The sequence below is a fragment of the Alosa alosa genome, chromosome 17, assembly GCF_017589495.1.
Source record: "Alosa alosa isolate M-15738 ecotype Scorff River chromosome 17, AALO_Geno_1.1, whole genome shotgun sequence".
Lineage (NCBI taxonomy): Eukaryota > Metazoa > Chordata > Actinopteri > Clupeiformes > Clupeidae > Alosa > Alosa alosa.
Window position 1 is genome coordinate 3,741,296 of NC_063205.1, and position 26,894 is coordinate 3,768,189.

The following is a 26,894-nucleotide window of genomic DNA, read 5'->3' on the forward strand; positions in this document are numbered from 1 at the left end:
ACACATCAGGCCAGAGGTGTGTGTGTGTGTGTCGGTCGGTGTGTGTGTGTGTGTGTGTGTGTGTGTGTGTCCGTGTCCATCCCTCTGTGTGTGTGTGTCTATATTTGTGTGTGTGTTTGTGTTATAGGGTAGGATAAAGGAATCAAGTGATAAGAGAATTATGGGAGGATAAGAAGTGGGAAGAGACCTGAATTCTGCAGAGATGTACCATGCTTAACCGCCTCAAAGCCCTATGCAGTCTCCTACACCGCCTCCTACACCGCCTCAAAGCCCTATGCAGTCTCCTACACCGCCTCAAAGCCCTATGCAGTCTCATACACCGCCTCAAAGCCCTATGCAGTCTCCTACACCGCCTCCTACACCGCCTCAAAGCCCTATGCAGTCTCCTACACCGCCTCAAAGCCCTATGCAGTCTCCTACACCAAGAAACATTTATATTTGCATGTTTGTGGATGATTACAAGAGAGGGCGATCGTCACAAAGCTGGAGCATAAGTGAATGTTGTAGTCATTAGTGTAGAATCGAGAGCAGTCATGCCTACGGCCTAATCTTCATAGCATCAAACTGGCCCATCCTAAGCACTCGGCTCCCCTACCTACCTCTTCCTTATGCCTTTTCTCACTCCTTCCATATAGATGTGCTGACGGGCAGTTTGAGTGCAGAGCAAAGGGGAGTCATGTTGCTCTTTGCTCTCTCTCTCTATCTCTCCTGTTCTGCAGCTAAACTCAAGTGTGCTCCTCTCCTCTTCACCAACCCTCATCTTGCGCTCATGCCTTCAGATGAGGGGGAGAGAGGAGTGGTAGAGGAGAGGGCCCTGTTGGAGTGAATGCATGTTGCAATCTCTCCCTATCATGAGTCATTGCCGAGTCTTGTGGAGCTGGAACTGTGGCTTGCGCGAGGGCGTCTCTATTCAGACCCTGTGCCCCCTCGCCCATATATTTAGATCTGTGCAGTTATGTGCCAGCTTGTCCTATTTCTAATGCCTGTCAGTTACTTCACAGCTTTACCGCTGGCAGTCCTCTATACATTCTATCAAAAGGTTGAGCTGAACAGAAAGCTTCTTCCTCCAACTTACTGCATGTTCTAGGTGGACTTGAAGTGCAACATTTTCTGTTTTCAGTTTTACCACAGCTTGGTTATTTGTTGGAACACACCTTATCTATATAAGCAATGCAGCACAGATATTTGGCAAAGTTGGCAATTTACATATGCTTTATGTGTGGGCATTGACTGGTACATTAAATTCAGTGGGCTATCATGCTTGAGTTGCCTTGATAATGGAGTGACCTTAGTAAATCTCATCATTGGATGGGGCACCACGGAATGTGAAGTGTTTGAGAGCTTCAAGATTGTACTTAAAGGTGTAGAGGATTAAATTAAGTGATTTTGTCCTTAGAGTTCAAGAGCAATGAATGACAGAATTTCCTGTTAAGGGAAGACATTTTAATGTGATAGGGTCTGGGGAGTTTGATTTCAAACAACGGTACCCATTATCAGGTAAGGCCTACAAAAAAACATTTTAGTTCCATTCCTGCTGTTACCCTTTATCAATATTAACATGTGAGCGGATAAGAATTATCAGGATTTTATTTTTTCATCATTAGAATTTGTGATTTTGTAGTGCTTTATTGGACTTGGCTGGAAAAAAACTCCTATATGCCATTAGGGTAGACTTGACTTAATAAAAAGTCTATCAGTTCCTTTTGCAGTGGCTGGTGTCAAGTGACAGGGATTCAAAACTGTTTTCCGTCTTATTCAGTTCTACATAGGCCTATGGAATATGCACTATGTGCGCATGAATTTGGTCACTGTTTCTAATCTCTTGGGAAGCCCTCTTTCCCCCATGAGCCTTCCTGCCCCCTGTCTCATGTAGAACGTGCCTGGCCAGATTGGCCTTGCTAACCCAATCCCAGTGTCTAAAAATACTCCCAACATGGTTGCGGCAAAGGACTTCCTGCTTTGTGCGGCCCAGATGCTCCAAGCAATTTAAATGCTAATCTGGGAGTATTTACGGACTATTAAAAGGCAATTGAGTTGTTTCATTTGTCTAGGCAACACAGTGCAGATTAAAAAATAAGTTTTTTTTGTTTTGTTTTTTTTGAGTGTCTGCAGGCAACCTTGTGTGTGCGCAGGCACATGCTTGCGTATATCCTTTAGTAAAGTAGGCTTGTTTTCCTGCAAACACAACTATCCTCTACCCAGATCTTTTGTATGCAAGCACCCATTTGCAAGTGATAAAGATGAGTTCTTTTCTGATGATCCTGTCAAGTGTGCTGTAGATAATTCTCTACATCCCCATGTGGTGGTGTGATGTATGCATCAGTTGGTCCCGGTGTTTAGAGTCGATTCTTTGTGGAAGAGTTCACCTGATAAATGAAGACTAATGTGGCTCTGTTAGGGGGAGGTTAAAAGGTACTCCCCTCCAAACCAGGCTATGGCTTGCTCTGCATAAATCGATCACCTTTTCTGCTCCCATTGTGCAAACTGTGGTGGATAGAATCTGTGTGTGTGCGTGTGCGTGCACAGGCATTAAAAGAGGGCTCAGTGACAACTTGAACATTCTGACCTCCTATCTCAGAAGTCCCTCTTGATCAAACTTTTTTAACATTGAAAAGCAAATGGAAGACACTGGTGAGGTGTTTTTTCCCTGAAAGCAATCCTTCTGGCATCTTTAAAGAGGTATGCAAAACTCATGGCATAGAAAGTGCATCTCTTATCATGAGGGGTTCCAAAGCTTTCTAAAGTTTGAGGAGCATTTGGAGTAAAAATAAAGGGTTGCCTCTCCTTTACCTATTACATATTACACCCACACTCATTTGATTTTATTGTTGCAGGCCATAGCCCACATGTCAGTTTGCACAGTTAGAGTTCATTGGTAATTTGTTAATAAACTGAATAATTTAACTATGTAGTTTGTGTTTTATTGCCATTTTAATATTAAGGCGGTGTTCACAATGACACGTTTTTCACCTCCCAGGCGCTGAAATGAAATGTTTTCCCTGTGGAATGGAGCAGCGGTCCATGGCAGCGCGCCTCGCATTTATAACAAGGGAGTAAAAAAAAAAGAAAAGAAAAAGCGAGGCTTCTAAAAACACGAGGCGCTTAAAGTTCCAATTAGTTTAACTTTTGAGGTTGCGTTTTTTCTTTCAACAATGAGTTGTTGCTAAGCTGCCTGCCTTAGCTAAGTCAGGGAGCTAGCAATTTAGCTAAAATCTAACATATAATCGCAGCAACATGTACACAATCAATGTCTACCTTGCATGTTTTTAACATTCACTTATTCGGAATACTCACGTTCTGAAGGTGAAAAAAGTGGACGTGAACTGTGAACGGCACTTAAGGCAATACATGGCTGTTTAAAACACGGCATTCCGTAGTGAACCTTTGTAGCGTTGCATGTGATCATTTTGCTTGACTGATCTTGGTGCTCCTGAAGCTGGTTGCGGAGCAATGGGATTTGCTGACGCAGTGTGACGCGTTCTTATTTTCCTGTAGGCATTGAGTGCCCCCGTGGCTCCAGGAACATTCCGGGCGGTGTTCAGGTAGCGGAGCCATTCAGTGAAGAGGCCATGCTGTTCACCAAAGAGCTGGTCCTACAGAGAGAGGTAAGGCAAAGGTGTATGGGTTCTGTTGATGATGGTATGGAATTGGACATCCATTTCCATTCCATTTTTCTTGTCTAATGTTGACTACAGTCAAGTCTAAAAAAAAGCCAAACACACACACACACACACACACACACACCGTACTACATCAGTGACCACCTCAGATACTCACTCTGCTCGCGTTCCCCTCTTTAAGTCCTATCTAAGTGTCCTTTATAGGTGAGCTTGATGGAAGATTGACTATTTTAGCTCATTGATTACAGCTCATAAACCATAGGTGGAGGTAAGGGGTACTAATTTAGCCCCCTAAAGAATCCAAAGCCCCCGTAAGCCTCCCCTTTTAGTGCCTTTAGAGTTGGCAGAGATGAACTCCTGAACTGCTCCTATTCATCCCTCTTTTGTCCAACTGTGTGCCCTGCTCCATTTACCCCTATCTCACTGTTAGCTGTCACCCTTCTTTATTATGGAAATGCCTCGGTCTCTTCTGAAAGAACTGCTAAATGAGTGTAACCTAAATTCAAGGGCGCTGCTCTGTCCTCCCTGGATCACTCCTTTCTTTCTTTCTTTCTTTCTTTCTTTCTTTCTTTCTTTCTCTCTTTCTCTCTCTCTTTCTCTCTTTCTCTCTTTCTCTCTCTCTCTCTCTCTCTCTCTCTCCCTCTCTCCCTCTCTCCCTCTCTCCCTCTCTCCCTCCATCCCCATCTCTTCCCTTACTCCCCTCCCTGCTTTTGAGAATGCTCTTGTCCGGCTCATTCCTGATTGTCATGGAAATGCTACTTATGGCCAGAGGTGCAGTTGAAGTAGAGCTAAAAAGCTGGCTCTGGAAATGTTAAAGAATCTGCTTTCAAAAGCACTCTGGGAGTGGAAAGGCATTAGTAACGGTGCTGCAGGAAACAAAAGTAGCTAAATTCACACCATTTATGTAGTGTTTCCTCCATTGTTTCTAGAGTATGTGGTCCATCTAACCAGGCTAGAAATCTGAGCCCTATTCATGTCAGTAGGAGCATAAGGGTGACATTGAACATCCAACAAGTATGTTTGAACTTGCATTGAGTTGTACTTGTGCGTTGCCTCCGTGTGGTTCTGTCTGAATGCTTCTGCTCTCGGGATATTTAATCTAATTTGTTGTGAAGCTGAGAGTGTAAGCAAACAACAGTCTATTTACAGTCGAGCTGTCTGTGAGCGTAGTGGTGATCTGGGACCCATGCTCTCCTCCTTACCCCACTATCCGAGATACCATTTATTCATCTGTACAGGGAGTTAAGGTGAGGGTGGACACAACTTTTTGTTCTTCATGTGTTGTTCCTCCTATCCTGAATAAATCATTCTAATCTAATCCATAGTATTTCTGTTATATCCAACCATTTTTGAGCCCCCACACACGTTTTAAGAGTTTTTGCTATAATTGCCCCCCCCCTTTTTTAAAATATTTTTTTATATAAGTGGTTTCACAGATATGGAGAAGGAGTGTAGACAATCTGCCTGCAAGCCAGGGGTCAACCTCAATCAGTCTGAGGTTTCTTTTAAAAGAGATTAGCACAAGCCTTACTCCCTCAGCTCCGCTTTATTTACTGTAGCACGGCTGTGTGGGTAGAGGGCTTCGCCATGGGATGCTTTCAAGAAACAAGGTCAGGGTGTGTGTGTGTGTGTGTGTTTGAGGAAAGTGTGTGTGATGAATGACACTGTTTAGTGTTCAGCAAAAAGGAGGTGTGAGGTATACAAACTTTGAGGGTCCAGTCAGAGGTTGTTGGGGTGGATGGGGTAAAAAACAGTAGCTCCAGCTCAAGTTGGTTGGTGAGTCATCCTCACACATGACGCTACAAGTGCCTCACTCTCCTGCAGATCAGTCGGCACCAATGACCTTTATGTTCAAACCGTTTACTGGATTGTGGGGGATGTGTCCTCAAGCGCATCAGGATTGTGTGTGTGTGTGTGTGTGTGTGTGTGCATGTGCACACTATATGCTCATGGTGGAAAATGGTGCACCATTTTGTACATTTTCTTCCATATTTTCTGTGAATGCACTCACTGCGCCTCTGTTGTCCTTGTTGTCCGGTCAAAAATGAATTGGATTTCTCTTAGTATGATGCCCGAGCATTGATTTCTGAATACCAAGAAATGATGTCGCTCTCACAAATTGTGCTGCTGCTCGCCCTCTCTGTCATCCCTCGTTTCAGTCTCCCTCTGTCACCATCATGTCACTCCTCTCTTACCTTCCGTCTCAGCCTCGTCTCTCTCTCATCCTCAATCCTCTTGTCGTTTCTCTCTTTCTGTAGCTGTGGTTTGTGGTTTGTTTGAATAATTGATGGAAAGCTCCACAGACAGTAGTGTGATGTGGAGTTTCCAGGGGAGGGCTAGTGGGGCACCATCAGAGCCCAGGAAAAGCTGTCAGATCTCCTGCACCGTCTGGCCCTGTACCACATGCTCCCCCACCACACCCCTTAACACAGACCACAGGTACAATCAAAGACCCCACTTTCACATGACCTGAGAAACCTATAAACCAGGGGTTCCCAAACTTTTCCACTACAAGGCCCCCCAAATACCACTAGGTTCTGGCCAAGGACCCCCTTGATGTGTTATTAAACCCATCGTCAATACTACGGCAAATGTGAAAATAAATGAAGCTAATCCTAATAATTATTTTAGCCACAAGCACTAAGCGATGGCGCATACAGTGTGTAAAAATTGCATTTGGGGCTTTCTGCTATATGAGAGCTATCACTCTACTATTATTCCCAGTCATCATCATGGAAAATATAATGTTCAGATATGCAACAAATTATTATAATGGCATTGTATAACAACCCTCATAGTAATAGGTATATTTAAAAAAATTTCAAATGTATTTATTTGTTGCTTTTATTTTTCCTTCCAACTTGCTGAGGCCCCCTGACGGCCCCCTCGTAGCCCCCACTACTATAAACCATAAGAAATTGTTTCCCACATGTTATGAAGGACAATACGGGCCTATTTTAATTACAATCTTCACATGTGGAACACAGCTTTTCTAACCATCTGTTGGTAGGTTGATTTATAGTTGGCTTTCCTTTGCAGACCAGAAAATGTAACTTTGTGTTTTTCTGGTCTTGTACTCTCACTTCCATATCATTCTCACAGTTCACTGTGTGACGCAGTCAGGCTCACCAATCAGAAGGGCCGTGCTCCTCAAATACCAGGCATGCTCACAAGAAGTGGCCCAACGTAGCTGCTTTTAGATGGATGCTCTGAATATTTCAAGAATTAAACAGTAGCCTAATCAAAGTAGCCTACTCAAAGCCCTGAGTAACCCATGTGAAAGGTAATGTCCAAATCAGAGAGAGAGAGACTTCGAAAATTTGAAACTGGAAAGGCTGCCACTCATGTCAGCTATATTTTATCAGTAGCTTATAGTTTTCCTTGCGCTAATTAGCTTGCTCTAGCTTTCTACTATATCCTTTAATATTTCTGTATAATATATCAGTGTTCCTATAGTAGGCTACAGTCTTATCTGATTTTGCAACAACATGCCAACAAACACAGGTATGCAGTGGCTATTCAAAACAACGTAAAATTGTGCAATAAACTGACACTTCTACTACTTTGGACTGTCTTTAGACTTCAAACAAACAAACGACAATTCTGACTGCAAAGTCCCTTAATGGTCCCTAAAGGGCATTTCAGAATGCCACACAAGCAAAACATAACCAGCTACAGACAACGAGTGGCAGACAGAGTGTGATGTCACTTATAGGCTACCAAAGACTGTTTTTGAGTCAATCGTTGCAAATTTCATATGATGATGAATCATGCCACAAAATGGTTTGTCTTTTCTATCAAGTTATTCAATAGGCTAATCATATAGTCTTAACTCAAAGCTTTAGGCTTACTTCATTTTGATCAGCTACATACAGACAACAAGTGGCAGACAGATTGTGATGTCATCTGTAGGCTACCAGAGATTGTTTTCACATTATTGCAAATTTCATACGATGCTGCATCATTCCACAGAATGGTTTGTCTTCTCTATCAAGCTATTCAATAGGCTGAACATATAGCTTTGACTCAAAACAGCTGTTAGGCTTATGTCATTTTGATCTGTAAAAAATGTCACATGCAACCATGCTTAAATTCTGCTCACTGCACATTTATTATATTATGTAAGGGATAATGTATAGAACGCCGGTCATTATCGGGAAAATAAGTCCTGACAGGGCGAACCGGACCCCGAGACGCCATAGGCTTGATGATGACCGGGGTTCTATACATTATCCCACTTATTATACGGCTACTTGCCAAAACAAAAAAATAAACTCCACATGATATGTGTCTTAACATTTATTTGTGACCGTTTCGTCTTGGCTTTTGCTGAGAAACAAATAGTTTGCAACACGCTGAACTTTAGAACACAGCTGATAAACCGTCTGCTTTCACTTTTTAATGGAGTTCCATTTCAAGAAGTTACCAGATTACTTGCGGAGTGATACAAAAGACGTTAATCAGACGCACAACACTCGTTGCCATTGAAAGCGGTCATTATATGTTTCAGCGGTCATTACATGGTACATATTTGACCGTAGAACGTTGGGAAATCCCATTCAAGCCAATGGAGCATTCATCAATATATTTTTAAAGTAGGCCTACCTGCAGGCATGTAATTGGGCTACAGGTTTTCTACAGGAATAGCATGTTTGAACAGGCACTGCACTAGTTGAATAGAGTACAGAAGCCATAACGTAGCGTTGCCAAGGCAGCAATTTCACTGGATCTAAACAAATCAATCTAACCATTGAAATTACCATTAACGGTGGCTTTCTTAATCTATTTCCATAATTTTACAACGTTTCTAAGATGTTAGTATATTTTTTTTTTTACACTGTAGGAATCGCATACTACAACATATATTCATACCAATACGATCAAATTCGTGACTACAGAGTTTTATTTTAGCATGGGTTTCCTCCGTAAAAGAGATCTGCATGTAACTTCACAGCATGCAGTTAAAATCCTTAAATACACGGACGTATTTTGGCTTTATTTTTTAAGCATAAAACCTCACTCTTAACAGCCGCCAGTCTTTGAGAAGACGTGAAATATCCACTGAAATGTTGTTTCTTTATATTACACCTGCCAGGCAATCCGTGTTATGTGGGTAAGCTACTGCCTAGCAGGTAAAGCACATTTAAATGGCTATAGCCTACATTTAAAACAATTAATTAGCTAGAAATGGTACCACATGTCTACATTCAATGCTATTTAAGCCACTTCGAAAGTTTGTTTAAATCCAGTGATTCTGCCGTCATGGAAACGCTACGTCAGACTTCGGTACTCTATTAAATTAAATATAGACCCTTTCAAGAGTTCCATTATCAACATCATAGTTGGCCCCACAAGACTTCAGTTTTAACATTCCATATGTTATCTTAATGCAGAGGAAGTAGATTGGGATCCAAATAGAATGTTCAAGCATTGTTTTTGTTTTTATTGTTGAAAGGGTCTATAAAGCATCTAGTATTTTGATGTTCTCCCTAGTGGTAATGCTCCATCACATGGTTTATATAGTAAATATTGACCTCTTAAGCTTGACTTTCAAAAAATGTAAAATCTGTTAGGAACATCACAATTCAACATTTTCCCCAGATTGTTCAGCTCTAGTAGAACCCCTCGGTGACACCCCTTGGATATAAAAAATGAACTGGAAAGAGTCCATCCAGACCTGTCCAATATACTCTGTGTGTGCGCGCGCACGTGCGAGAGAGATGTTTCATCAATGCCAAATTACAAACTATGATGAAAGTGTCACTGATTCTTTGTAGACCTTGGTCTGACTGGTGATGTTGCCTCATCATCTATTAGGAATTCAAAGGACATTCTGCTGTGACACTTCCCCTTAGGGAAGGGTCTATGTGTGTGCGTCATTGTGTGCATGCGTCATTGTGTGCATGTTGTGTGTGTGTGTGTGTGTCTGTGTGTCTGTCTGTGTGGTGTAAAGCTTAAGTAATGCCTCATCTCCTCATCATCAAATGAATCATTGGTCCCGAGACAGAGATTTTGCTTTATACATCCATTGTTTTTGCATTGCAGGTAGTCTTCTTACTCTCTCTGTCTTCATATCCATCCTATCAACTGGCCCCTCTTCCTATCCCCCTCTGCTAGCTATGATGGTGCGTTTGTAAATTCAATCTGACACGTTCTGGAATGCTCCGAGAGTGTGACGCTCTGAATAAACACGCAATAATTCCGAATTTACAAACGGTTAATTGTGCTCGGAGTGGCAATTTACGAATGCACTCTATAGAGTAGGCTATATTCCTTCTATGTGGCATGGTGGTGCAGTCTTCATCCCTCTGTAAAGCTTCTTCCTACTGCACGGCCTTGCTCCATTGTGAATCTACCACCCCCTTGTGCCCTTCTTCCGGTCATACCCACCTATCTTCCTTGTCGTCGTTGTTCCTCATTCTCTCTCTATTTCAGCAGTCTCAAACCACCTCTCCCTCACTCTCCATCCTTTCTGTGTCCCCTCCCCCTCTTCCTTACTGGCGACCTAGAGACTGCAGCATTCTTAGTCAAGCTATGAAGCAAGCTGAATCACACAGGATATTTTTAACTGCCAGTTGGTCAAGTTGTTCAATCTCTTTTTGCCCCCTCTCCAATTATGTTCTCCCCCCTTTGCTCTCTCTATCCATTTCTCCCACCTCCATCCTCCCCCTGTCAATTTCAGTGCCCGTGAGTGTGAGAGGCCTTTTTGAGATGACAGTGTGTTGCTAAGTGACTGATATAATAGAACAATTGCTAGGAAAGAGTGGGGCAACTGCTATGGTTACACAATAAGAAATATATCTTGTTTCTATCTCAATCACGATCTCAACCTCCCTCACTTTCCCTCTCTCCCTTTTCTCCAGCCACCCCCTGCTGTAGTCACTCTCAGCCTGGTGCTGTTAGTGGCGTGACCAGGCTTGCTGGCTCTGTCACTGCAGACTGTGACATAACCTCCCCCCAGGACGTCAGCCATTTGATTTGTCCTCTTGCTTCACTCTGACCAGTGCCTCTGACACTGTGTGTGTGTTTGCAATGCTTAACAGAAGATGAAGTGGGCTTGTTTAAATGAGTGCAGACGGGAGGATTGTGCAGCGGGGACTGTGGATGGGTTTGAGCTGGCCTACAGTGACACTTGAGTGGACACGGAGGCCGAGTGCTCTCTGTGGAGGACATGCTCTCTCTGTGGCTTTGCAGAGGGCCTGCTGTTTTGTGTTCATAATTAGCCTCTGAGCAGTTTCTCCAAAAATAGCAACAAATTAAAATGTTGTCATTATTAAAACCGCAGAGATGTGGATTCACTTCAGGTGGTTAAGGCAAAATGTCTCTTTCGATCTCCTTCTCTCTATCCCCACACAAACATGTTTTCAATTACAAAATTGAAATAGGCAGACTTGAATGAGGGTGGTTAGCTAGTTGGCGAACGTTTCTCGCACCCATCAGCGTCCTGTTGAGATGTGGAACAGCCCTCTGTGTCCTTCCAAAAATACCAGATCTCCTTTGAAAGTAAACCCCTCATCCTGTGAATGCTTTCCTCCTACAAGTCTCAGTAATGATGTGATCAAAGGACTTTATTTGTTTCCCCAAACTGTTCCCACAAAGTTGGGAGCATGGAATTGTCCGACATCTTTTGGTATGCTGAAGCATTCAGAGTTCCTTTCACTGGAACTAAGGGGCCAAGCCCAGCTCCGGGATGGCCCCTCCTGTTCCAACCAGTGCACAAAGCAAAGTCCATAAAGACATGGATGACAGAGTTTGGTGTGGATGAACTTGACTGGCCTGCACAGAGTCCTGACCTCAACCTGATAAAACACCTTTGGGATGAATTAGAGCGGTGACTGAGAGCCAGGTCTTCTCGTCCAACATCAGTGTGTGACCTGACCTCACCTCACAAATGTGCTTCTGGAAGAATGGTCAAAGAATCCCATAAACACACTCCTAAACCTTGTGGAAAGCCTTCTCAGAAGAGTTGAAGCTGTTATAGCTGCGAAGGGTGGACCGACGTCATATTAAACCCTATGGATTAAGAATGGGATAGTGTATATCCCATTCAGGTCCTTCTTTCTGTTAACAAGGTCAGACTGTGGAGCATCGCAAAAGGAATACCTGCTGGCTCTCATCTGATCTCTGACCTCTCCCATGGTGCTTACAGTACCTGCTGGCTCTCATCTGATCTCTGACCCCTCCCATGAGGTGATTTGAGCTCTGTCCTGATACAGTACTGTGGACATTTGAATGTGTCCTAACAGTACTGGAAATAGAAATAGGATTGTTTTCCATTTTCCTCTTTTCCATTTTTAAACTTCATCACATCCACAAATATATTTGCTTTATTAGTTAAGACTTATCTCCTTACGTTTTCGTGCAGATTGGGCATTATTTTAAGATATTAAATACAGAAAATACCCTTATATACAGTAAAGTAATATTATCTTTGAGTCATAATGTTTGTACGAACATGCTTGTTAGAGCTGAGGTAGGACATAAGTTGCAGGGCATAATTTGCACTCTGTCTAACTCCCAAGTGCCATACTATAGAGGTTTCCATGACAACAGGATGAGTTCTCATTGATCTGACCTTGTGTTTCTAGGCCCAAGCTCACCTTTCCATTTGCCATTCAACACAAAGCAGCTTTCAATTTGGCTCCCTTCCCTCTGTTGTTTAAGGTCTCTTTGCCCACTGCTTACTCCTCCATCCTCCCTGCTACCTTACACTCAGAGACGGATTTGGAGGAAGTGTCCACCAGTTTAAGGAAGGCTTTTATAAGTTGTTAGTGAGAAGCGTTTGGCTCTAGCCGACGACAACTAGGTTCAGCGCTGCAGGTTGCCAAGGCCCAGTCAATGTGCTGCTTGGCTGGGCCCTTTTTATCCATAGGAATCAGCTCTGTGAAGGAGTAATCCTGTGCTAGCTTACCCCAGCACAAAGCCTGACCTCTCCTGGCTGCCAGGACACTCGGAGCCTAGAGAAAAGGGTCTAATCTCAGCCACAGCGTCAGCACTTTCCCCCTAAAGCCTCCCTGGAGTGGGAAGACCGCAGTCAAAAGGAAGGGCGACTGGAAGGCGATCCTTCAAAGGCTGCATATCACTTGGATACTGAATAGCATAGACAAACTTTACTATTCTGTAAAAATAGTATTGTGTGTGTGTGTGAGAGAGAGAGAGAGCACAAGAGATTTGTTGAGTGCAAATTTTTTTATGACATTTTTGTTTTTGAGTCTTCTTCTCAAGGCCTGTGTTTCATGAAAAGTAGATAAGAGTGTGTAAGATCTCAATCATAGCAATACTCTTCTTTGGACGAGATGTTAAATGTTTAAGTTCCCTATGTGTAGTCTCTTGACACAGCTTGTCAGACACACACAGACAAAACACCAAACTTTTGTTATATTTAAATCTCTGGTGATCCATATGGAACGTTTTTGAGTGGTGCCTTGTTAAAAAAAGAGATAATGAGTTAATTACACTAGTGCATTAGAGGCGTTGCTCCAACAGAACTGTGTTTATGGTCATGTCAATTTGAGGCACTTTGTTGAACATGTGGTACAAAAATATATTGGCTGCACTACATGACCCAGCGCCCAAGGTTGTAACCCTGAAGTTGTTTTTGAGGGTTGGTTCCTAGATTTGTGTGAGAAGGTCTGTTTAAGTGCAAAATGTTTTCATCCAGGAGACAAGACCAACAAGTGTAATTGTTAAAAGGGAGGCATGTTGACACATTAATGTTGATTGTATCTTGACAGACACCCAGTTCAGTTCCTCCCCGTCAGCAGAACCCCTTTTGCTTTCAGAGCACACATTTAGAAAGCCTACAAGCAGTCACTCTTCAGATCGCCTTGTACTAGTGTCAAAGCAAACCACTCACTCGTATCATGTTTTGCTAGGAAGTTTTATCCCTTGTCATTTGAGAATGTAGTTCGTTCGTTGTAAAGTGGGACTATAAAAATAAAAAGCAAAAATACCCTTTGCCACACTGACATTTGAGCTCAATTACTTTAATGTGCACATTAAGACCGAGCATGCATTTGCACTTCTGCCAGCAAGCTCTTTGAAATGGAGCTTATTCACGCTTCAGTAAGGATCCTCAGCTGGAGCCGCCTTCACTGGAAACAGCAGCTCTGTTGCACCACAACACACATGTCAGGGCTCCTGTTTTGAATCAGGGAAGATACCCTACAACAGCCAATGCGTGCATCACCACAAGCCCATTTTTCTCCACGCATTACGTCCTCCACCAATACAAGAGGTGTATATAGCACCCAGTGTATTGTTTTTTTGATGGTAGCACATTCCCCACACTGTTGGCTTATTGCTCATGTTGTGGAGATTACTGTGAGGTGTTAAGTTTAGTGTTGGTTGAGCACCTCCTGCACAATTTTAAGGATTTTGTTATAGTTGCGCTGGTTTGAACAAACAGTTTGTAGAATTTGTGCCAGGAGAACAGAAAGGTAGAGGTTTGCCAAGATGTTTGATTCACTCCTCCACTGCAGTGAAGAGGCCGAGTTATCAGTGGTTCAACTACTGGCTTACTGGGATACGGAGTTATGCTGGTAAACCAGACTTTCTCATGTAACCCTTCTAGACTGCACATGTGTAAGTGGAGACCACTTACAATTTTACATGTTTGTACTATTTTAGGTTCAAGTAAAGTAGGTCATTAATTTCAGTCTTAAAATATCGCCACATTTTAAGTCTCATTGAAAGTATCCAATGGTGATGCACATCTTAATATATCCCCCAAGGTTACTACAATTGTTGTGCAACCCCTACCAGCAATGCCCAAGCTCAGAACCCAGTGGCTGTCACCCACTCAGATTTAGGTGTTTCTAACCTCATTAATGAGCCATCCTCTTCTACTGGGGTGGAAGGCAAATGTCAACAAGCTGCAAGCTACCATTTCCCTGCGCATCCCTCAGGCAACTGGCATATGATTAGAGAGGAGCATTCACAAATGATCGAGAGCAGCGGAATAAAATAATAAAGTTAAAAGCCAAGTGCAACGTGTGTGCGCATTACATCTTTGATGTATAAGATTACCTTTGTATTTAATTAGACAGCCACTAATGACAGAGAGGTGTGTGTGTGTGTGTGGGGGGTTGTTGGTGAGGGGGCTATCTAATTATAAGAACCCCCTGCAGGGATACATCCCCATCTTGGTGGGACTGACAACCAAATAAGTGGAGAGCGCGGTCTTCGGTGGAGCACTCTAACAGCTGATTGGGTGCCGCTTGGTTCTTTTCTGCAAGGAATTGGTCCTGCTGCTGTCCTTGACTTAACATTGGAGGATACAGGTCGATAACAAAATCAATCTAAATCCTATTTCGGTCTGTGTAGACTACCGTTTCTTACCCTGTAGTATACTAAAATCTGTCCCCACTGTAAGTGCACAGAATGCTCATACTATTTTGCATCAGTGGTTAGATCTGTCAGTTGTGTTTGTGTATCTCTTCTGTTGTACTATTTTGTTCTTTTGTTAAGTAATAGAGTGTGCATGTGTCTATTTAGAGCTGTGTGTCACAGCAGAAGTTGAAATAATGTATAAATAAAACACACAGAAACCTTTTATGTCGCTGCCTGCTATGTGTGGAGGCATACTGTCTGTCCATTACAACACAACATTTTTTTTGATGACCTTTTAAGCAGGTTGAAGTATCTTCATCAAGCCTGACTCGGGTAATCACTATAAAGGCTAAACTGATTAGGTATTCAAGGTCACGTGAGGCGTTGCATATTATAGACCATTTCTCAAATACATGATTTCTTGTGTAAAGTCTCCTGCCCATTGATTTATGTACTTAATGTACTTATGTACTGTAATCATAAACACTACATGACATTATTACAGGTGAATTTAAAAAAAGATTTCATATCATGGAAAAGTTTTATCTAAAAAAATTAAAACTTTCAGTCGTCTGGACTTTCAACTTTCAGTAATCTGGAGTTGTAACACATAAAATATTTCAAACCTTTTTTGGTTAGAATCTTGATTATTACAAAGTTTCTGGTTAGTGTGTGTGTTAACTTTACAGCTTTTAGCTCACGTTAATATGGCAATAAAAGACTCCTTCAACTGCTGTTTTGGAAACAAATGCTGACAATGTTTTTTTTTTTAATAGAAAAGTGCCCTGCTTACCTTTTCTTGTCTTAAAAAGACGCCAGGTGTGAACATATCCTAACATCGTAACACATACCAAATCAAGAATACACATAGAAGATGCACCCTCTTTTGTTATTTTTTAAAAAAAAATATATCTCATACCAGCAGCTGTGGTTGCTGGAATTTCAAAGTAAAAGTATGTTGACAATGTACATATACGGCAAACAACTTTAATTAAAAACAATAAATTGTATTGTATAACACAATGGTATGCTTTTTGAATAACCGTACATTTTGTAGGCAACATGCTTTTTTGATGGTTATTATCTATGTCTATATTAAGTCAAATGGCTTATACATGGATGCCATACCAAATCCATTTTTATGGGCTGTATCTTGAAATACATATGTATGTAGTAACACAGTGCTCTTAACTTATTTTGTCCTGTCCTCAATTCTTTTTTTCTCCTTCTCCTTTGCTGAAAGCAGTGTGCCAGTTCTACACTGACATACTGAATCACAATGCCTTTGATGCTTACAGCATTAAGCAGCTACCTAGTTTAATTCCTCCCCTTTAAAGCATCACTGTAGGAGCTGTTTGTCAAGCCTGAGCAGCAAACTGCGCCATATAAAGGCATTTTGCCGGAGCCTTTGCACACTGCAGCATGCTTCAGGGCCTTGGGGTCCTGTTGAAACATGTGCAGAGGGGCGCTCTTCTGCTGTTCCACTGCCATCTTCATTATGTTCAAATAGAGACACAGCACAGCGCCGTAGCTAAAATGTCTCTCTCTAAGATTCTGCTTCAACCAAAGGCCACAGCAAACACGAACAGAGACACAGCACTAATCCTAGGCAGAGAAAGTCCTTGAGATGTTGCGCATAGCTTTAGAGAGGCTACATAGCTATTGACACTGGGTGATGACATGGCCTCTGACTGTTCCTGCAATAGATTGTGTTATGTTTCACATTGCATTTGCCAGAATGCATTGGTTGTGTGAGTGTAAAAACCCTTACTTTATTTTGCACAATTTTGTTTTATTTTCTACCATGGAAGTTTACAAAAACTGTAAAATGCAATGTTGGACAAATGAACATAGTTGCCTTGTGAGGAAGTGTACAGTATGTACCATGTCTAACTGAATTTGACCACTTACTGTTTGTACTCTTTTCCAAAGAGTCTGTATTAAGCGTTTGCTTTTATAATTACAATATCCGTAGTCTTTGGGAAATTATGCCAGTTTATTCCACCCTACTGCATGCAACCCCATTATGGAACAACTCCAAGATGATTTTAGAAGTTGGATTGCATCATTACACTTTATACCCTTACATCCCCTTATATATGTTTAGGGCAAGGGCAGGATGGTGAAGAACACATTTGGCCCAGTGTCATGCATAAGTCCACCCTACTGTACTCGTTAAACATGTTGCCTCACTGAAAAGTAACCATCATTTTCCTTAGGAAACCTGGGTACCAAGCGCCCCTAGTGTGTCTAGTGGTATTTTGTGGTGTTTATGCCATACAGGATGAATGTATTTAATTTGTAGGAGGTGACAATTTATTGTTTGCTACTATTAAGTTTATAACAGTTGTGTTATCCAAGTCGTTTCATGTAATGTAGACTACTCATCGGGGTCAGTTTATGCAATGAAACTAAGGCCATTTGTCCTCAGAAACCCCATGAGAATATACTTCCGTCCATCAATGGTCCCCAACGCACTGTGCATTTTTCATGTCCTCCTTATTAAGGCACCACCCCCACCCTCAATGGCTCATCCTACCTGGCAGATCTGCTTTGGATCTGAAGCTGGCACTCTTGCATCATGCTCTCAGAGAACCCCCCACCCTCCTCAATTCATTCATGTCTCTGTTCTGTTTTCTATATGCTTGTTTTATCCAGGCCTCTGCACATCTGCATTTTTCTGCCTTTCAGTGTGTGTCTGACGGTGCATTTCATCTTATGCTATGAATGTGCACCGTTTTTCATGATGGTTATTTTCCTCTGCATGTCTCTCTCTCTCTCTCTCTCTCTCTCTCTCTCTCTCTCTCTGTGCTTCTCTCTGTGCTTCTCTCTCTCTCTCTTTCTCTCTCTTTCTCTTCTCTCTCTCTCTCTCTCTCTCTCTCTGCTTCTCTCACCCTCTCTCTGCTTGTGCTCCATGATCTGTCGCTAACATGGTGTGCTGTGTGCTTCTTTTCCAAATCACTTCCTAATTGCAAGTGAAGCGCACACAGCGAGTGCTTCCGCTGGAGCCACCACTACTGTCGCCCTATTGAGTGGGCTCTGGCCTGACTGGATGCTTGGCAGACTCTGGCAAATGCCGCCTGTTAGCACAGCACCACAGTGCTGATGGGCTTTTTAGCCCTGCAGAGAGTGCCACCCGATCCCTCTGCTCTGACTCTTCCTCTGCTCTTTTCAACTCCATCCCACTGCTATCCATGTCTTTCATACTCGTATCCCCACTCTTCTCCCACCCTTTGCCTTAAGTTAATGCTTTATGTATGTTTTAGAACTCAACACTATCGGTTAAAAGTTTCAAAATTTCCATTCCACTTCATAGACAGAATACCAGCTGAAAACAGTTGCATTGTTTTTTTTTAATCAGGGCAGCAGTTCAGATTACATTATGTGCTTACATAATTGCAAAAGGGTTCTTGACTGTGGTAGAAAATCTTTAATGCAACATCTACATTGCCCATTATCAGCAACCATTCATCCAATGTTGCAAAGGCACACTCTGTTTACTAATCTGACATAATTTTAAAAGGCTAACTGAGAAAACATTGGATAACCCATTTGCAATTATGTAAGCACATAATGTACGGTAATCTGAAAACTGCTGCCCTGATTAAAAAAACAATGCAACTCTCAGCTGGTATTCTGTCTATAATAGAGTGGAATGGAAATTTCTAAGTGTCCCCAAACTCTTGACCGGTAGTATACATGCATACATTTTGTGACACCTCATTCCATAATGCAGTAAGAGGTAACACGCTCAAATGTGTAATGAATAGTCAACATTTAATGTTTTAGCAGCATCAATGGGGAAAAAAAGGCAATTAATTAGTAACACTACCTTTTCTGTGCATGTGTGGAATAAGAATAACATGAAATGTAAAATATACCATTAAGCTCACCTCCCCTAAATCTTTCCTGCATCACTCAGTCAACCCAATCTACACATCAGATACACATTTAGCTGATTAATAATCAGATCCAGAATCACAAGGTAATATTACATGATGTCAGCCATCTCCCCTTGCAACCAGACTGCTGGACTAGGCTTAATCCATGTATAGAAAACCAGTCCTATATTTGTCTGGGATGGTGGTATGCCAATATGAGATGTCCAATGCACTATACACTTATAACAGTCTTTCCTTTAATTTTATCATTGACAATCCTCCCCATTTTTAGCCAACAGTAGTATTTAGTTGGGTCTTTAGTTAGGTCAGTTAACAAGGCATTACTGTGTTTTTGTCCAAAATTACATAGCTGACTAGCTAACAGACTACAGACTGTTGGCAGACAACAAAAAACAACCACAACTCAACAAGAGCGAGTCAAAGCTAGATGGAAAGACTCAGTGATGTTGGGTCTATGGTCTGTGTATTCCAAACATATGTCTTTGCATGCAGTCTTTTACTCTGGACTTTATGTGCTGTTTACAGTTTCACTCTCCATCGTTCAGTAAGATGGCCATCTTCTGTCCCTCATGCAGTGACAAATTGTAATGCTTATCATAGAAAGATGAGTCATGAATGTCTCTCACATCTTGCATTTGTCATTATGAAACTGTTTTGGCTTAAACAGAACAGGGGGAAATGTAATTTCATATACAATATAATAGATAGTTAAGTATTGATACATTGTTTGTGTTCTATTAAAACTGAAGACCAAAGCAGTATGAAATGTAACTTTGCAAAGCCTTAATTGTTGGATACGTTCGGAATACAACACCCTGTAATTCATTCCTTAGTGTCTACCATTGCACAATATTCAGTACACATATTTTGTAGAAGGATTTTGTAGTAGATCTGGATCTGTTAAAAAGATTAGTCTGTTTGATGTATGCATAAAAAAGGGAAGATAAGGAGGCAACAGAAAGAGAAACATAGTTAAATATATATATACAATATAAGATATTGTCATCACATTGGAAAGTGTTTTTGAATTATGAAGGTATTTTGTTTTTGAAGGAATAAGACAGATAGCTGTCTTTTTTTAATCACCAGAAACTTCTTTGTGTTTTCACATCCAGCAAATATGGGGTTAAAGTATAGCTGCAGAGTCTTACTGCAGTGTCTAAAGCGTTTGGCTGATCGCTACAGCATGACAGGAGAGGAAAAAGCTACTTTTTTCCTTTTTCATCCAAAAAATCATTTTATTGCATTTTATAACATTTGGCACAGTACAAATTCATAGTGCTCTTACAAGATAAACCTGTAAAGATCAACACAGACCTTTTTAGTTTGTATATTTTCAAAGACTCTTCAGTATAAATGTTTTGTTTCTTAGCACTGCATTCTCTGCATCATGTTTTAGAAATTACACAGAATGCCCTTATTTTAAAACTACCCTCATTTCTGAAAGTCGTGACAGAATCTTAAAACAAATCTTATTTTTAAATAAAGTAAGAAGTTAGAAAATAGGTTTTTTTTTTTTTTTTTTTAATATAATCTGTTTCTCTTTGACCAGCCCATGGTAATTTCAAAATGTGTGTGTATGTATATATATATATATATATATATATATATATATATATATATATATATATATATATATATATATATATTATTATTTATAAGCATATACAACAAGATATAAGTCTTTAGGCTTTTGCACTCTTTACAAAAAGTAATTCCTTTGCTCTGTCTTTGTGCATTCTATTGCATGATTTCACAGAGGTGGGGTGGGGTGGGTAGAGGAGGGATTGGAGATTTAGGATCTTAAATCTGAGTTTCCTGGACTTTTTCCTTTGCGTGAGCTTTTATGATGAACTGCTCTGGGACTGCTGTAATGGTGCTAGGCAGCGTTCGAGGCAGAGAATTTGCAATGCTGTTCTCTGTCCATTTTGCCCCATGCCCAGCTGGTTTGTATGTGTTGTATTTAGGCTTCAGTGTGTAATCAAACTTGTGGGGACTGTAGTCCACTTTACGCGGGCTGTAATCCATTTTGGGCTTAGGGGGGCTGTATTCCGGTTTGTGCGTGATGTAGTCCACTTCAAGGGGCCTGTACTCTGCCTTGAAGGCAGTGTAATTTGATTTGAATGGGGTGATATCCTTCTTGAAAGGACTGTAGTCATTTGTGGTTTTGTGTAAGGTATGTTCCGTTTTGGATCTGTGGGCACTGTAGTCCATTCTTGGTTTGTGAGTGTTATAATCATCTTTGAAAGGGCTGTATTCAGGCTTAGATCTGTGAGTGCTATAATCTGGATTGTGAGTGCGGTATTGAAAAGGGCTATGGTCTGGTTTTTGTTTATGCATTCTGAAGTCAGGCAAGGATTTGTAGTCCACAGTTGGTTTGTGAGTGCTGTAGTCCATGGTTGGTTTGTATGTATTATATTCAGGTCTTACTTTATGGCTACTATACTCCCCCTTGTGTTTGTGAATAGTACAATCCATTTTGGTTGGTTTATAAGTCATGAAGTCGTGTTTTTGTGTGTGATGATAGCTGTTGTCTGTGTGTCTGTGAGTTAAACAGTCCAGTTTATGAATGCTATTGTGGTCCTTGATTTCTGGCAGAGTTCGTGACCCCTCTCCTCTTGCACTTGATGAAGCAGGAGGGGGAAGTTCTTCTTGTTCTACATGAACAATCTCCACTGTTTTATCAGCCGCGACAGTGCTCCTCTTCTGGTGTCTTTTGCGCAGTTTATAAAAGGCAATCAGCATGATGGCGGCTAGCAAAGTCACAGCTACAAAGCAGCCGATGATTATCTTTGTGGTCTTCATCACCTCATCCAGACTGGTGCCGCTAGGGTTTGGAGGTCGTCCTGTTGTCACTTTTGAGTTTGGCACAGAAACTGGGCGAGATGGTGGTGAATCAGTGCTCTGGAGCAAAACGGTGGGTGTGGAGATAAAAACTGGTTGATAAACTGATGGGGATGTTGTGGTCGTGGTGGTGCCTACCCCTGTGTCTGCAGTCGTCGTGCTGGTAGTGGTGGTTTTCGGCTTGGGCATCTCTGATGTCGGCCCCAGTACCTCTACTGTGACCGTGGAGAAGTAGCTGAGGTTGGATGTATTGAGCTCGGCTGCACTGACATTGAGGTATGCAGAGGCGTTGGAGTTCCCTGCTGCATTGGAAACCATGCAAGTGTGCATGCCCGTGTCACCCACTAGCACATTGGAAAAGTTGAGTGTGCCATCGTTGAGCACACTGATCCGTGGGTGCTTGGATGCATGTGTTAGGATGGTGCCATTGGGCAGCAGCCACCGCACTGCTGACATGGCTGCTGTGCGACACCGCAACTCCGCTACCCGCTCCGCGGAAATGTTGAGATCACGAGGGGCGTCTGCGATAAAGGGTGCTGAACACTGGAGGGCTCCATTGTCTCCACGGTCCAGCTCTACCAGCTGACGGCCCCTCATGTGTGCTGGAGCGTGGCACCGACCACAGCAGGTAGAGTTGGTTGGGATATACTCCCTCAGCCACCGTGACAACCATAGTGAGTCACAACCACAGTTCCAGGGGTTGTGGTGCAGGTGCAGCTCCACGAGGTACCTCAGTGGAGTGAAGAGGTCATGGGGCAAATTGCTAAGGTTGTTATGGGCCAAGTTGAGCTCGACCAGGGACATGAGCTCGTCAAATGCATTGCGCTCAATTAGCCCTATCTGTGAGTTCATGATCCATAGCTTCTTTAGTGAACGCAGACCTTTGAAAGAGCCTGGCTTGATTTCTGGGAAGAGGTTCTCTGAGATCTCCAGCTCCTCTAGGCCAATCAGCGGGCTCAGGTTGGGCATTTCCCCTCGTATATTGCACATCCCCAGGTTGAGGTACTTGAGGTTGTGCAGACCCTCAAAAGCTCCATCAGAGATGTATTCCAATTTGCGTAACTCCCCCAGGTCAAGCCTCATTAGTGAGGGCACACGGTTGAAGGCATAAGAAGGAATGCTCTCAATGGGGTTATTCCTCAGCCATAGCTCCCGCAACTTTGACAGGTACTCAAAGGCCCCACTTGGCACCACTGTGAGGCGGTTGTCAAATAGTTCCAATGTATTGAGGCTGGTGAGGCCATTGAAGGCCCCCACCTCTATCTGTCTGATGGCGTTTCGACCAAGCTGGAGCACCTCCAGGTGGTGTAGGTTGCGAAATGAGTCAGCCTGTACTGCCTCAATGGAGTTCTCCATCAGGTTGAGGTGGCGGGTATTGGAGGGGATACCCGGGGGCACACGAATGAGGCCGCGGCGGGTGCACACCACCTTGCTGAGCTGATTATAGCAGGAGCATTCGGGTGGGCAACCTTGAGGCCCTGCTGCTGCCACCTCCACATTCATGCTCCACTCTTGCACTATGAGAAAGACTACACAGAGCAGGGCGGCTTTCCTGGCTCGACGCACAGCTACCCGCCCCAAGAGACTCATGATGTGGCACATTCATAATTCACCATCGTCTGGGGGGGGGGGGGGTAGGAGGGGGGCGGGGGATGAGTGTATGTGGTAGCGATTGGGGTGGGGGGGTGCTGGTAGGAATTGGGTATAAGGGGAGGGACAGGTTTGGGACTGAGTGATGGAGGAGCAACCCTACCCTGGATTAAGCAAGATTCTGGCTCTTTTTTCCATGGACAGAACTGACTGCTGGTAAGGGACAATATTGTAACAGAAATTAGATGGTAGGAATTTCTATATTTAAAAAAAAAAAAGGTTTGAAATACTATAGACACCTACCTCTGGTTTTTACAGGTCCCTTGTTTTTTCAGTCACAATATACTTGAGTTAAACTGATACATCCCAGAAGCAGTGAAATACCCTCTCTCTATAAGTCCAGTTAGACAAGTCAGGTGATAAATAGCAAAATGGCCGTTAATAAATCCACATAGAAATATCCGATGGAAAGTGATGATGAGCCTTGGGCCCACAAAACTCTAGACAGCAATAGGAATCCAAACCTGCTCCCAAAGTTGCTCCTTCTCGCTCAGTTGTGATTGTTTTACTGACGTGTGTCCTTGGAAACTGCGATTTGACACTGCTGCTGAATGCCGTTTCCAACTCTCCATGGCACAGAATTCACAAGCCACTTTAAAAAGCCAAGCTGAATGGTGGGGGTGGGTTTGGGTGGTGGGGGGTGGAACGGCAGTTGGAGGGGATGGAACAGGATGATTGAATGTGAATTCCACAGTCCTTAGAAATTCACCCTTTTGTTTCCAAGTCTATCCTCCCGTTCCCTTTAGTATAAAAAAAAACAAGTCCATCGCCTCAACCATTTCCCCAGTCTTCTCAGTCTCCTCTTGTCTGTGTCCCACTCCCAATAAGAGACTGGTGGTCCACTTGGATTTTCTGTCCGAATTAGAAATTGAAAAGCTCACACCACACACACACTGAAGCCAGCCGTTTTTCTCTCTTAACTAGCTTCGCTGCTTCTCAACACATGCGCACACGCACACACGCACACACACACGCTCATCCACACTCAAACAACAACAGCTGCAGCCTGCCCCCCTCTCATTCCAGATAATCCGTCAGTTTCTTCGGGATGGGTGGGGGGTCGTCCGTGGTCTGGGAGGAGGAAAGGTGCAGTAGCAGTAGCAGCAGCAGCAGCAGTGTGGTATAGAAGGCTAGCTAGACAGCTCTCCCCCGTCTCACTCGTTAAATGAAGGAGATAAAAAAATGTCTCCTTTCTGCGTGACGTAGCGTTGGTCTGAGAAACATCTGTGCCATGCGGAGTGAGCGCCACTGCAGTGTGCAGAGGTAGTGTGGTTGCAGGTGTCCGTTTGTCCTGTCTACAGCCCAGGCAGTCTGGCGCAAGCCATAGAGAGGGACCAAAAGCAGTGAATCAGCAAGGGTCTGCAGTCCTCTCCCCTAGAGGCTCCACGTGCAGTTTTAATCCCGCTCTCCCCACTGTGTGCGCCAGGACTCCTCCACCTCTCTCTGCATCGCTGGAACAGGCAGCCGGGACGGGCTGCACACGCTGCCTTCCTTTTGTCCTTCACTTGAAACGTGAATGTACTGCTGACGCATCCAGCTCCAAGCAGTGCATTGGTTTGATGCAGTGTTTTTGTGCATTAACTCATCCGCCCCCTCTCTCTCTCCTTCTCTCTCCTTCTCTCTCTCCCTCCCTCTCTCTCTCTCTCTCTCCCTCTCTCCCTCATGCGCACGCTCTCTTCCTCACTCACTCTCTTGCGCACACTCTCTCTCCTACCCCCTCCCTCCCACTCACACACTCATCCTCCCCCTCTCTTCACTCTGTCAAGCTTGCTCTTTTGACTCCGTTCTACCCATTTTGCCTCCACTTTTATCCTCCTTCTCTTCCTTCATTGTTTCTGCTCCTGCACACAGCTGTTCATGCTGTGTCTCGAGGTCCATTTAGAGTGGCCCGTGTTAGGATATTTCACAATGAGCAATTTCAACAAAGTCTATTTTCTGTTACTCTAAAGCATCCTCTTCTCCTGTGCAACATTTAAGATGATCAGATTGATGTGAGTGCGTGATGATTGGTCGTCACATGGAGCTAGGACTGCAGGATGCTGACGGTGCATGCTGTCTGACTAATGGGCCAGGGTGCTGCCTCCTCTGGGATAGCTCTGTCTTTGTGTGTGTGTGTGTGGAAGGAGGCTCTTGCATCCAAAATACATTAATCTAACTGACAACAAAGGAGTTTGGGCACAGTCTTTCCTAAAACCTCCTTTAGATTAAAATCAAATCCTGGCGGTTGGTGACAGGGGTTTGTGTCTCTTGCATAGGCCAGGGTGTTGGTTGTAGGATCTGTGTACACTTACCAGTGCCACCTGAGACTACTATGATCACTGATGTTTGCTGTTAAATCTGTCACTCACCTAATCAATATTTGTCAATTCTAAAGACATTGATTACAAATTCCATCTACCACCTGAAAAAGGTCATTATTTCATCGGTTTAGACCCTCATGTCCTTTCAACGATGGAGCCCTGAAATGCCGGATGCCCTCTGTGTACTCTGAAAGACCACTTACCACTGGTGGCGCCACTGTTGCTGTCGGAATGTATATGTTTTTGTGTGAAGCTGGGGTTGGCTGGTGGCAGTGCTCAGATGTGATGTGGGACACAAGCACAGCCTGGTGCAGTGGTGGGGGGGAACAACATGTGACCTAGAATAACCGGCTGCTGGCGACAGTAGCTGCAGTGGTGTCTCACTCTTTGGCCTGCCAGGCAGATCTGGGGGAGGGAGTGGGTGGTGCAGTGGGAGAGGGCTTGGTCCTCATGCCCCTGGGCTAGTGTGCTGGTGTGGGATGGAAGTATGTGTGGCGACAGCAGGAAGGGCGTAGCTGCAGTGGACATCAGGCGACCCACTTTGGCACTGGTCGTCTGTCTGTCAACACGGAGGATGGAAGAGGAGTGCACAGTGCGGGCCGGGGCCCCTCGGGGTGTGTTACTGGGTACGGGAGAGGGGCAGCTGTATGTAGGTCACCCTACTTCACAGCTCAACTCAACTTGAGAGGACCAGTACCACCGTCACAAGAGTATCAAAGACAAAACACTCGTAAAACAGCCAAGGCTCTTGTTAGTACCAACATTCGAGCCTTTTTAAATGCATGTTTTAGTTGGCCATTAGCATTTATTATCAAGCAACACCAGTTACAACGCCACAGTGGTGTGAAGTGGGGATAGGAGCCGATATTGTTAATTTGGTTAAGTCGTACCGTCAATCCACCCCACTCTGGCAAGGGCTGGACTGGGACAACATCCACTAGTACACCATCCTTGGTCCCATAAGCATGTCCATTGTACTTTTCTCTGACCAACAAAACTGAGTAGTTGCCATTGACAGAAGAGGTGGTCTGAGCCACGGAGTATGCAAACTCCATACTCCATCGTAGATATACATGTAATTGTAAAAAGAAAACGCTCTGCTAGAAGTCAGAGTATCATTTAATGCAGTTTATGCAGAAGCATGCTTAATGGACAACAGCACCAAACATTTGAACTTGGGCTACTATACTGTAGGTGGACGGCTACCCCACAGTTAATATCAGAAATCTACCATAGTATATGGTTAA

At 43.3% G+C, this 26,894-nt stretch overlaps 2 protein-coding genes across 2 annotated transcripts in view; one reads left to right on the top strand and one right to left on the bottom strand.

Moving 5' to 3' along the window:
* snd1 (staphylococcal nuclease and tudor domain containing 1) overlaps positions 1 to 26,894 on the top strand; it is a 135,895-nt gene that overhangs the window by 53,675 nt on the left and 55,326 nt on the right. The window contains exon 16 of the mRNA XM_048268667.1: positions 3,496 to 3,605. Coding sequence (XP_048124624.1) covers positions 3,496 to 3,605 — 110 coding nt within the window. The remainder of the gene's footprint in view (positions 1 to 3,495; positions 3,606 to 26,894) is intronic.
* Positions 20,520 to 23,319, bottom strand: lrrc4.1 (leucine rich repeat containing 4.1). Its single transcript, XM_048268668.1, has one exon. It carries the CDS (start codon positions 23,297 to 23,299, stop codon positions 20,657 to 20,659), a length of 2,643 nt encoding a protein of 880 aa, XP_048124625.1. The 5' UTR covers positions 23,300 to 23,319; the 3' UTR covers positions 20,520 to 20,656.